General features: G+C 34.6%; 1 protein-coding gene and 1 pseudogene across 1 annotated transcript in view; both read left to right on the top strand.

The window, feature by feature from the left end:
* Positions 1–13,276, top strand: part of MAP4K5 (mitogen-activated protein kinase kinase kinase kinase 5) — a 95,336-nt gene that overhangs the window by 16,344 nt on the left and 65,716 nt on the right. Inside the window, exons 3-4 of the mRNA XM_037503300.2 lie at positions 4,860–4,917; positions 12,602–12,692. Coding sequence (XP_037359197.1) covers positions 4,860–4,917; positions 12,602–12,692 — 149 coding nt within the window. The remainder of the gene's footprint in view (positions 1–4,859; positions 4,918–12,601; positions 12,693–13,276) is intronic.
* LOC119239694 (U2 spliceosomal RNA) lies at positions 3,492–3,621 on the top strand (annotated as a pseudogene).

Here is a 13,276-nt window from a genome sequence, read left to right as displayed (position 1 = left end):
TTTGAAGAATGACATTGAAATTTTGATTGGAATAGCATTGAATCTGTATATTGCTTTTGGTAGGATGGCCATTTTAATAATGTTTATTCTTCCAATCCATGAGCAGGGATGTCTCTCCATTTCTTTGTGTCTTCTTCTATTTCTTTTAACAGTTTTTATAGTTTTCTTTGTATAGGTCCTTTACCTCTTTTGTTAGATTTATTCCCAAATATTTGATTTTTTTTGTTTCAATAACAAAAGGATGGTCTTTTCGATTTCTTCTTCTTCAGATTTATTGTTTGTGTATAGGAAGGCTACTGACTTTTGCGTGTTGATTTGTATCCTGCCACTTTACTGAACTGATTGATGAGTTGAATTAGCTTTTCTGTGGAGTTTTTGGGGTTCTCTATGTATAATATCATATCGTCTGCAAATAGTGATAGTTTGACTTCTTCTTTTCCTATTTGGATTCCTTGGATGTCTTTCTCTTGTCTTATTGCCCTGGCTAGGACTTCCAGTATTATATTGAAAAGCAGTGGTGAGAGTGGACATCCTTGTCTTGTTCCAGATCTTAATGGAATTGCTTTCAGCTTTTCACCATTGACAATGATACTGGCTGTTGGCTTGTCATAGATGGCCTTTATGATGTTAAGGTATGTTCCTTGTATCCCAGAATTTCAAGGGCTTTATCATGAATGGGTGTTGCACTTTGTCGAAAGCTTTCTCAGCATCTATTGATATTATCATATGGTTTTTATATTTCTTTTTGTTGATGTGTTGGATAACGTTGATTGATTTTCGGATGTTAAACCATCCTTGTGCCCCTGGAATGAATCCAACTTGGTCGTGGTGAATTATCTTATGGATACATTGTTGGATTCTGATAGCTAAAATTTTATTGAGGATTTTTGCATCAGTGTTCATTAGGGAGATTGGCCTGTAGTTTCCTTTTTGTGTTGTCCTTGTTCGGTTTTGGTATTAGTGTAATGTTGGCTTCATAAAACGTGTTTGGTATTGTCCCTTCCTTCTCAATTTTTTGGAAGAGTTTGTGAAGGATAGGCACTAATTCGTCTCTGAATGTTTGGTAGAATTCATTTGTAAATCCATCAGGTCCTGGGCTTTTGGTTTTGGGGAGGTTTTTTATTACCATTTCAATTTCGCTAATTGTAATTGGTCTGTTTAGGTGTTCTATTTCTTCTTCATCTAGCTTTGGGTGATTGTAGAGTTGTAGGAATTTGTCCATCTCCTCTAGATTGTTAAACTTGTTTCCATATAACTGTTCATAGCAGTTACTGATTATTCTTTTGATTTCTGCTGTGTCCGTTGTGATTTCTCCTCTTTCATTTATGATCCTGTTTATTTGTGCTTTCTCCCTTTTTTCCTTTGTGAGCCTGGCTAGGGGTTTGTCTATTTTATTGATTTTTTCAAAGAACCAGCTCTTGGTTTCATTGATCTTTTGGATTGTTTTTTTAGTTTCAATTTCATTTATTTCTGCTTTGGTTTTATTATTTCTTTTCTTCTACTGGTTCTGGGGTTTTTTGTTGTTCTTTTTCTAGATCTTTGAGCTTCGAGATTAGGTTGTTTCTTTGAGTTCTTTCTTGTTTTTTGATGTGAGCTTCTATTGCTATATATTTTCCTCTTATTACTGCTTTTGCTGCATCCCATACATTTAGGATATTGGTGTCCTCCTTGTCATTCAATTCAAAGAATTTTTTAATTTCTTCTTTGATCTCCTCGTTAGTCCAGTGGTCTTCCAGTAGTGTGGCTTTTAATCTCCATGAGGTAGGATAGTTCCTTGCCTTCTTTTTATGATTTATTTCTAGTTTGATGCCTTCGTGGTCAGAAAAGATGGTTGGTATGATGTCAATCTTGGTGTATCTGTTGATGTTTGTCTTATGCCCCAGTATGTGATCGATCCTGGAGAATGATCCATGTGCGCTTGAGAAAAATGTGTACTCCGTTTTTTTTGGGTTTAGTGTTCTATAGATGTCTGTTAAGCCCAAATGCTCTAGGTCCTTATTTAGAGCTTTAGTTTCTTTACTTATTTTTTGTCTTGTTGATCTATCCATTGTTGATAGTGGTGTGTTGAAGTCTCCCACTACATATGTGTTTTCTCTGATGTCTGTTTTCAGAGAGGACAACAGTTGTCTGATATATTTTGGTGCTCTTTCGTTTGGTGAATATATGTTGAAAATATTATATATTTAATATCTTTGTCTAGTACCTGTTATATTTACAAAAGCAAAAGAGCCTTCTCATATATTAAAAGAAACAGTGAAACATTAACATCAGAATATAATTCTTGCATTCTTATTCTGATTCTTGTCCCTCCCAGCAGAATGGTCATGAACAAATCACTAAATACTGAGTTGTCTTTGTGTTTAAATAAATATAATTAAGAAAAGATGTCTTTAAACAGTCCTTAAGCTATAAAGCATTGCAAATATAATTGCCATCATTATCGCAGAATTTGTCTTCAAACATACATTATGTAATTCACTGAACAAGATTCCCAATAAGTCAGTTATTGTTTATTCAGTAACCTCTGGCCATATAGATTCAGGCTGTTCACTGTTCGTTATCTCACTGGCATGTGAAATATTGAACAGTGAACAGCCTAAATCTATATGCACATCACTTCGTATAACCAAAAGGAGATTAAAATGCTGAAGTCTTAGGAAGCCGAGACAAGACCTGAAGCACGCAGAATTCTTTTGTTTAAGGGCAGGAAAGAGGAGGGAATAGGAATGATGTAAGACTGTTGGCTGACCTCTTGTTTGAGGAAGGGTAACTGTGGATGGGTGAATTAAAATGTCTGTTTTCTCAAACACATGCAATTTGCAGCAACATGGATGGCACTGGAAGGGATCATGCTCAGCGAAATAAGCCAAAAAGAAAAAGAAAAATACCGGATGGTCTCACTCATAGCAGGAATCTAGAAAACTTAAATAAGGGACCAGGAAAATGAATATAAGAAAGTGAAAATCAAAATCAACAAAAACTATGAACCAGAGACACTTTTTGGGGTGGGGGGGAGGGGAAGGATTGGGGTCAGAATGGGGCGTTTGCAATTGTATAGGGGAATATAAAAATAAAATTTAATATTTAAAAAAAAAAAAAAAATGTCTGTTTTCTCTTCCTGAGATCCCTTGTTGCCCTGTTTATGACAGATGAGGAACATGTGAATCTCTCTTATGTTGTTAAAAAATCCTTTCATTGCTGTCTGTTTGTGTCTTTCATTCTGTATCCCTCTCTCCTAGCCTGTTGTTTTTCTCATCTTCTGTATGTCATTTCTAAAAAAGTATTCCATTTGAGGCTCTCTTCCCTTTATTCTTTGTCAATCTTCTATTCCTCTTCTCTTTCCTCTGGCAATATGACTTATTTAATCCAATAAATTAGTGTAAACTTATGTTCCTATTTTACCATACACTTCTTATTTTAATACCAAATATGAATGTTCATATTTGAATCTAATGTAGCAGTGAAAGACATAACTTATTAAATTGCATTTCATCGCTTCTCGGCCTTTTGGCTAAGATCAAGTGTAGTATTAAATTGCATTTCAACATAGGGTGTACCACTGGTTGCAGTGAAAATGAGCACTCATTATCAATGACAATATAATGATATGGTGCTTTTAGACTGTTTTCACAGTATCTGTTGATGACCTTAAATGTTCATATTTATATCCTTTGGTCTAGTAATGCCATACCTTAGAATCCATTTGAAAGGAAAAAAAAAAAAACCTTAAATGAAGACTATGTGTAATGTCCTTAATGTCTAGCAGTAAGAGAGAATGATTATATGGACTATTTTGTACCCTTAAATTATATCTAACATGAAAGAGAACATAATCTACCTACTTACCTATCTACCTATGATAGAACTTGGCAGAGTAAAGATTTAATATCAAAGTTTGGTGAGGGTATAAATGCTTACAATTATTTTTATATGGCAGTATATCTACTTTAAGTTCATATACCTTTGACTTAGCAATTATGGATTGCCTTACTGATAAACTCTGATATATACTAAGATATTTGCAGTGATGGATCAAAAAGATGTACACATACACACACAATGGGATACTACTTAGTCAAAAAAGATAAATTTGTGTCATTTGCAGCAACATGGATGGAGCTGAAAGGAATTATGCTCAGTGAAATAAGTCAGAAGGACATAGAAAAATATTGGGTGGTTTCACTTATAGGACCAATATAGGGAAACTGAACTAACGGTTAGAGGAAAAAAATAAAGACAAAACTAGCAGGAAAATTACAGATCTGAGGCATACAACAGGGGAGGGAGTCAAAAGAAAGGTGGGAACAAGAGCACAAAGGACTGTGGTAACGGTTCTTGGGTGAGGTGGTGATGGGAGATTTATGGGGATTACATCTGAGAGGAGAAATCAAATTTTGTACAAAAATGAACAATGATATAAAAAAAATCAAAAAAAGTATTTTCAGTGCTATTCATGGCTGCACAAATTATAATCTGCCCATGATATTTTTTAAAGTAATAAATAAATTGTAGGGATTTATCTGAAAGAAATAATCAAGACTACAAAGTTATAGCTGTAAAATTAATACATAGTTATCCCTCTATTTATAATTGGAAAATAATATTAAAATCCTAAATGTCCAGTAATAGCAGATTAGTTAACTAAATTATGTATCTTATCAATAGAAAATCAGGCAACAGGTAATTGTGTATCTTTGGTGTATTTTTCTTTAATGAGAAAATGAGCATACCTATTTTATTGGAAATATTTTGTTCTTTAATTTTTTAAAAGCATGCTTGATAAGCAACTTAGTTAACATAGTACCAAGTAAGTTTTGTATAATTAACAAACTTTAAAATTTTTTTTATTTTCATTTTAGGCCAGAAATATACATACAGGAGAGTTGGCTGCAGTAAAAATTATCAAATTGGAGCCTGGTATGTATTAAAACACTCAATTTTTGAATTTTTTCATATGCAGTTCTTAAATGTAGAACTTAAGAGCATTTCCCCTGTTTTCTTCCTTCTTTCCCTTCTTCCTCAAAGATGTCTTTATATGTTGTTAGGGCAGTAAGATAGCTCCAGGATGGTTATATTAAATTTCATTGAAGGTTGCTTGTTAAAGACAAGTGTGATGTGATAGTTTATTACTAAATAAAATTGGAAATGTGCACAACGTCAGTTTTAAGATTACAGTGAAATATTTGAACTTTATTTTTAGCTTTTATGAGAATTTGATTAGGAACGTTTATGTTGATTTTTGGGGTGTTATTTGGTAGTATTTGGGATAGATTATTCATTTTTTTAAACTGATATATAATCAGGGCCTCCCCTGGTGGCACAGTGGTTGAGCGCTGGGCTGTGAAGCTGCCCGCGGCCTCTGCGGTGCTGGTTCGATCCCCGGCCGCCTGAGAGTGTCCCACATGGCTCGCAGACCTCTCCTGCCGCCCGCTGCTCCCCTCAGCAGTGCACTTCGCCAGTCTGCCTGTTCTGCTCTCCGCTTTGGCTCTGGTGAATTCTTTCACCCTCCCGCGCTTCTGACTGTACCCAGTGCTTGTATAAATAAATAAATAAATAAATCTTTAAACTGATATATAATCAACAGATAACATTTTACTTTCAGGTGTACAACCTAATGATTCCATATTTGTCTGCACAGGGTATTGATCATCACAATAAGTCTATTTAACATCCATCATCACGCATACTTTACACTCATCACCCAATTTTCAGATATTGGCTAGTTTGTTTTAAGGTTTACCCCCTGAGGTTTTGTTTTTTTTGTTTTTTGTTTTTTGTTTTTTACTGAAGCATTGGTGTGCATTAGCCTGTGAGTTTTTTTTTTTTTTTTTTTTTTTAAGAATTATACTGGTTATTTAGACTTAATTTTATATTTTAATAGACTTGGGGCCTGCCATTGTCTTTGCAGATCTTGTCTTTGCCATTCTGATTTATTTTGTATCAGCAATTCATAGAGTGAATCATATCATTAAAGAGAATTTCTTCTTAAGTGTAGGGAATAATACAACTTGAATCCGCATTTTGATCTGTTTTCTAAAACCTTCTCTACCCTCAGTCTTCCCCATTTACTAAAATTTAACAAAGCTGAAAATTAGGCATGTCCTTATTTTCCCTCTTTTATTTGCACTCCAGAATATGTCATCAGGTTACTTCAAGTCCACCTCCAAAACATCCTGAATCTATCTTTCTTTTCTTTCATCTCTGCTTTCCTGGTCTTGCTCTTTTCTCTTCCCAACCTATGCCACCATGTAGTTTCCACAAAGCCTCTAGGGTGTTTTTTAAACACAAATCAGATCATAGTTCTCTCCTGCTTAAAACCTTGTTCAACTTCCAAATCCACTTAGAACAATATTCAGACTTTCAGCCTTGCTTATAAGACCCTACATGAGCTGCCCTGTGTGTTTTTCTGAGCACTCCTCATGTATCTCTTTGTCTTCCCTACTCTTCCTTTATTCTCCATTTTCTTTTTATTTCAGTATTCTAAGATTACACTTAGCCCTTCATTTTCTAACTGAAGTACTATTATTTCTCATCATTTTACTCAAGACTCCTGGTCATTTCACATGTCAGCTTGAATGTCTTGTCTTCAGACAGACCCACTTCTGGTATTTTAAAGTAGCCCCCTAGGCCCTTATTATTTTAATTCTCTGCATAGGATTTGTAATTGTCTGATACTTTTCTTATTTATTTACTCATATATATTTTTTTAATAGCCATTCTTTCTCCTAGAATATAACATCCTTGAGAATAATGATCTGTCTTCACGGCTACATTTTAGCACTTGGAAATGTATAGGCACATAGTGGGCACTAAATTCTTTATACAGATGAATATTGTAAGTGTTGCTTTTGAAATAGAATGACCACTTGGCTAACTGTAGAATCATTGCATCACACATTCTCCCACTCTCAAAAAAAAATAAAATAAAATCTATAGACATTTTTAAATATATGAGAAATTTTTTTCTCCCTGCAGTTTGAGAATATTGTAAAACTGGCCTGACAGTTTTCTTCTTCTTGCATCTGTCTAACTGTAGCACAAGATGGAGATTCTTTGTCTTGAAGTTAGTAATTTCAACAGAATGTATCTTGATCTTGATCATTTTCTGCAGATTTTCCCCCTGGAACACGGTGAACTTTTTTCCATCTGCTATTTTGATTGTTAATTTCAAGAAAACTTTTTTTTTTTAATTTTTTTTTTTTATTTATAGAGGCATGTTTTTATTTATTTATTTGTTTGTTTGTTTGTTTGTTTTGTTTATACATGCACTGGGTACAGTCAGAAGCGCGGAGGGTGAGAGAATTCACCAGAGCCAGAGCGGGGAGCAGAGCAGGCAGAAGGACCGAAGTACACTGCTGAGGGGAGCAGTGGGCGGCAGGAGAGGTCTGCACGCCATGTGGGACCCTCCTCCGGTGGCCGGGGAGCAGCTGGGGATCGAACCGCTGCGCCGCAGAGGTCGCCGGCAGCTTCGCAACCCAGCGCTCAACCGCTGCGCCACCGGGGAGGCCCTCAAGAAAACTTTTTATCTTTCTTGAGTTTTTAAATTAAAAAAATTTTTTAATTACTAAAATTATTTTAAGAATTTCTGTTTAACTTTTAAAAATTTCTTTGGAAATACCCAATATTTGTGTAAGGAGGTTAACATTGGGGGAAATTAGTGTTGTAGATAATTACAACTCTAATATAGCTCTTCTAGTTGTGGTTTTTATCAGAATTCATTAATGTTGTACTTTGGTGTTTTTTGTTTATTTGGTTTTATTTTAGTTTGGTTTTGGTAACATTTTAGAAGTTAGGTCTTTGCTGCACTAATATTGCAAAGCTGTGATGTGCAAGAAATAAAGCCTTATTATTTATTTTATCTTTAGGTTTTGGTTCATAGTTAATAGTAATCGAATTTCAGTAAATAAAAACTATAAAATTAGTGACCTGGGAAATGAAATACATTTTTCTTATCTTTAAGTATACTTTTCTTTTTTGTGAATAGTATCATTTTCATCATATATGCTTTAGAATTTGAGAACTTGGTCTTTTTGTGACTGATTTCATTCATTTAGGTTGTTTTAATACTTTTTTAAAAAGATTTATTTATTTATACAAGCACTAGGTATAGTCAGAACCGTGGGAGGGTGAGAGAATTCACCAGAGCCAGAGCAGGGAGCACAACAGGCAGACTGACGAAGTACACTGCTGAGGGGAGCAGCTGGCGCGGCAGGAGAGGTCTGCACGCCATGTGGGACCCTCGCAGGCGGCCGGGGAATGAACTGGTGCTGCAAAGGCTGTGGGCAGCTTCGCAGCCCAGTGCTCAACCACTGCGCCACCGGGGAGGCCCTGTTTTAATACAATTTATTTGGGCTTATTTTGATTTTACCCTTAAAAAATATTTTCTAGTAATGCCAAAGTGGCATTTTTCACACTTTTTGAACAGATTTAAGGAAATGGTTAGGTCAAAAATGTAGTATGCAGATGAATTTTTCCAAAATTCAGTTCATGTATTTCAACTAATTCTGAAGATAGCTTTTTATAAGAAATGAATTCTTAACCTTACTCAATAGCTTTTTAAAACATTGAACTAATGCCAATATAATACAGAAGTGTTTCCTTGTATTGATTTAACAGATGAACAGGTTTAGACTTTTATTTAGACATGAAAAGATAATTATTTGCCAATATGACTTAGGAAAAAACCTTATGTCTGGTAAAACATAAATGAAACTTAAAAAAAAAGTAAATGAAATCCCAGCTATGAACCTAATACTTTTCACTGTTAAAGCTAGATTATTGAAATTTGCAGTAATTGTATTTATTGCATATTTACCTACGTCCCTCGGGTAATTTAATATTATAATATTTAAATTTTTGCTGAAACTGATTGCTTTTTTTCCCTTCCCCTCCTCTCCTCCCAATAGATTGATTTTGAGGTTTCCTAATACTCATAAAAATTCTAAAGGTAAAAGTAAAAGATAACAGTGGCAAGTAAAAGTATATAAGCACAAAGAATTGGTTTTTCAAATAGCCACAAAAAGAGTCAGCAATCCTTCCTATGTCCCTATATTTTGTCGCCTTTTGTATATATAGCAAGTGATTATTTTTTAAGAATGATTTAACCATTTTTATAGTAGACAGTGAATGCAGATACCGTTTTACAAATGGTGACATTCAAATAAAGTTTGACTTACCAGTGATTAACATTGAAAATAATATCAATGATATCATTTTGCGTTTTAGTTGTATTTTCTCTCTTGTGTTCAGCATCAGGACTGCTCTAGAAAAAGCAGGGAGATATTATGATGATGCATGTCATCATGTTTTCCTTTGTCTGACTTTCAGCCTGCTCTCTAACTCATTTTACAGATGCTCATTTTTCTCAACATTTCTGTACTAGTAACAGCCAGACAGCCAGAACAGGAGCAAGATTCCTAGGAAGGCTAGTCATCATATTTCTACTTTCTACCTTTTTCTTCTCCTCCCATTTACCCCTCTTTTATGGTAAAACTGCAGGTATATTTTGCATGCAAATTCCAGTTTTAAATACTGTGAACTTTTGCTTACAGGGATGAAATGTAATAAAATCATTGCCTAGAATGATTAATGCAGTATACTTTGGTTTGTTTGCTTGCATGTTTCTAAAAAAAGCTAAATTGGAAATATTCATGTGATACTCCAGATAGTCCATTTTCCTCATGAGTTTTAAATAAAAGGGCAAGTTGAATGTATTAACTCGTTTAGTTTACAGAATAAGTAGGTATCTTTAAATATCTTTGAATAGATCTTTGATACTTTTCTTAGATTCGTTGTTTAATAACCTCATCTTGTTTCCTGGAAGTAAAAGCAGAGAATGAAGTATGCAAGTATTTAAACAGCCATTAAACAGTCTGTTTAATGTTGTTGAAAGAAATCCCACCTTAGGAATTTTGCCTAAATAAGATGAATGTCAATTATTCTGGCTAAGTGGTATGTTTTGGATTCTGTTTTAAAATCTAATAATTTTGACTTTTAAAAATCATCTGTAAAGTTGATACACTGTCTTCATTGTTTTGAAAGTCCAAGTCTGAGTTGATGAAAAATGTTAATTTGAGGGCACAAATGCACACCAAAAATGTTCTTTCATTGGTTTTAAATAATATGTACACTGGTCTTTTTTCCTATTTTCTAATATGCCAGGCACCTACTTGAAAGCTTTTATTTGCTGTTTCTGGTACCACGGATGTTGTTCTGTTATAAAAAATCCATTTGATCTCCTCCTTCACCACATTCATCTCTTTCCTCAAATATCATAACCTGTGGTTTTCCTGACCACTCATTCTGTGTAAAATATCAGTTACCTCCACTCTCTTATTCCCAACTCTAGTTAATTTCTATTCTTGGCACTTACCACTAATTGACATATATATTTTGTTTGTTTTACTTTCTGACACCCGCCAGAGAGAAATCTTTAAAAAATAAATATTAGTTACATGTTACTTCATTTTATAATGCTGGTATTGCCTGTGATATTGTGATTTATAATAAATATATATTTGATTAAGATGGCCAAGATTTATTTCTCTCATACATTTAGTCTTCATAGTTTCTAGCTCACAGTTTCCAATATCCTTGGAATTTGCTAAGAATTGAGAGGGATAAAGGTGTCTTTTGTTATATGAATGAGGTAACTTTTGGAAGCTCCTAAAGGTTGGAACTGGTTGCCTGGAGAACTAACTTGTGATTGGAGGGTTGGAACTTTAAGTCCTCACCCTATTTCCCATTCCTGACCTCCAACCTTCAAGGAGGGGAAAAGGTTGGAGATTGAACTCAGTTGCCATTGCAAGCATTTAAGCAATCATACATGCCTATGTAATGAAGCCGCCACCAAAACCAAAAAAAGAGGAGACTGGAGAACTTCCAGGTGGTGAACATATGGAGATTTGTGAGATGTGATGTGCCTGGAGAGCATGGAAACTCCATACCCTTTCCCCATATCTTGCCTTATCCATCTCTTCCATCTGGTTCCTGATTTACATCCTTTCTACTAAATGATAATCTAGTAAGTAAGCCTGTTTCATGAGTTCTATGAGTTGCTCTAGCAAATTAATCTTACCTGAGGAAGGGATCCTGCGAAATTGATTTATAGCCAGTTGGTCAGAAGCACAGGTAGTAAGTAACTTGGAGACTGTCGGAACCCCCAGTCTATAGCAGGTTGCTCAGAATCACAACATGGGCTTGCAATTGGCATCTAAAGTATTGTATGTAGAATGTAGTCTTGAGACAGTGAACCTTTAACCCATGGACTCTCAGGCTCTCTTATTAGTGTCAGAATTGAGCTGAGGCGAGTTGAATTCTGACATTCTGTTGGGGTCTGAGCATAGCTTATTTTTTGGTGTGAGGAACCTTACCCTTCTACCACAACACAATTTGGAGATTAGGACTCCCATTCAGTTGATGTCAGAGAATTGTCTGTTGGTTTGGGGAAGTTCCACATGCTGCTGTATTGGAATATAGTGCAGGAGCCTTTTCATGCCCTCATACCAAAACCAAAGACACCATATAAAAAATGAAAACTACAGATCAGTATCTCTCATGAACTTAGATATGAAAACTTTGTACAAAATATAGGAAAATGAAATCTTAAGGACATTTTGGGAAGGATTTCTAGGTACTTGCTAAAGCTTTTGTTGTTGGAGGTACTCTCTTTGCATGTCTGTTCCTCCAGTTTAACTAGAGAACTTTGATTTTTCTTGAGTAGATGTAGCAATAGTTTTTTTCTTTAATTAATTTTTTACATCATTTTTCATTTTTAAACAATATTTACTTCCCCCCACCCCCTCTGGTGTAGTCCCCATAGAGTTTCCTTCCCCAAGGCACCCGTGTACCATCACCTCAGTCCCCTGTGCTCCTCCCTCTCTCCCTCTGATCCCTCTCCCTCCTCCTCCCCTGCAGGATATCTCTGATTTATAATTGTCCGTTTTTTGCTTTGTTGCATATGCAATATATATGTAGTCATTTATCAACTGATAAACTCTTTTACTGAAAAGCCATTATTTCTTTACAAAATGGAGTTTGATGGTGACAATACCGTTTTAGGCAATATTACCATGTTAACCATGCAGTTCCCATAAACAGTACTTCATTTTAATATAACTTTTCAAGATTAACAGCTTAAGTTTTTTGATAGACAAATGGAAAGATTAAAGTCAGAAAGGAAGAAAGCAAAATTACTTTTAATTTTACCTCTCATACATGAGCATTGTGTATGTTTTTGTGAATCCTTCTATATACATATGTATAATCTCTTTGACTTAGCATAGTGTGAACATATTTTTGTATTAAAATGTATTTACCTGTATTATATGTATAACTGTACCTACTTTATTTAACTATTCTTTCATTATTAAGTCACACTGTAGAGAAAATCCATCTCTGCATGTGTCTTCTTAAGAAAAAACTTTGAAATGAAATTATGGGTTCAACAATTTTATATACTTATAGTGCTTATGGGTTTATACAAATAATTTATCAGTTTACATTCCCATTCTTCATCTCTAATGTTTATTGTAAAAGTTTCCTTCTTTCCATATAGGCTCAAAATATAACATGGTAACCAAATTGTTATTTTGTTTTTTAGGAGATGATTTTTCTTTGATTCAACAAGAAATATTTATGGTTAAAGAATGTAAGCATTGCAATATTGTTGCCTACTTTGGGAGCTATCTCAGGTAAAAAAAAAAAGTATCTTTTCTCTTTGTATTTTATATTCTCTATGTTACCATTCTCCCTTTCATACAAGTGCTGTTATATATGTAAATTTTAAAAATTGTATTATCTGAATTTTTAAAATATCTTAGTTTTTCTAATCTTCCACTCATTAATAGTGGCACCTCCATTTGTGTAGTTATAGATGTTATCTAGCAACCTTAATGAAATATTCAAAATGTTTACAATTAAATGTTTTAGCTTATAAAACCGATCATATTCTAAAGCATTTAAGGTGGGTGCAAAACTGAAGTTAGTAAGCTTTTCTGTATCTTGATGAGAGACTAACAGGGCAGTTTCCTTTTGCACTGTGCAACCGATCTTAAACCTTGGTGTACTAAAGAGTGAAATCCTTCAAAGTCTTTCAGGATTTAAGAATTACTAGATGGGCCTCCCATCTGGTGGCCTATGGGTTAAGTCTCAGCACAACTGTAGCCTAAGTTTGATCCCCACCCAGGAAGCTAATACACATATGGTGCAGCAGACCTCTGTTGTCTCCCTGCTACTCCCCTTGACAGTGTATTTCAGTAAATCTGTCTGTTCTGTT

Source organism: Talpa occidentalis, unplaced genomic scaffold, assembly GCF_014898055.3.
Source record: "Talpa occidentalis isolate TD23 unplaced genomic scaffold, MPIMG_talOcc4v2.1 talOcc4.11, whole genome shotgun sequence".
NCBI classification, from domain to species: domain Eukaryota; kingdom Metazoa; phylum Chordata; class Mammalia; order Eulipotyphla; family Talpidae; genus Talpa; species Talpa occidentalis.
This window is presented reverse-complemented; position numbering and strand designations above follow the sequence as displayed.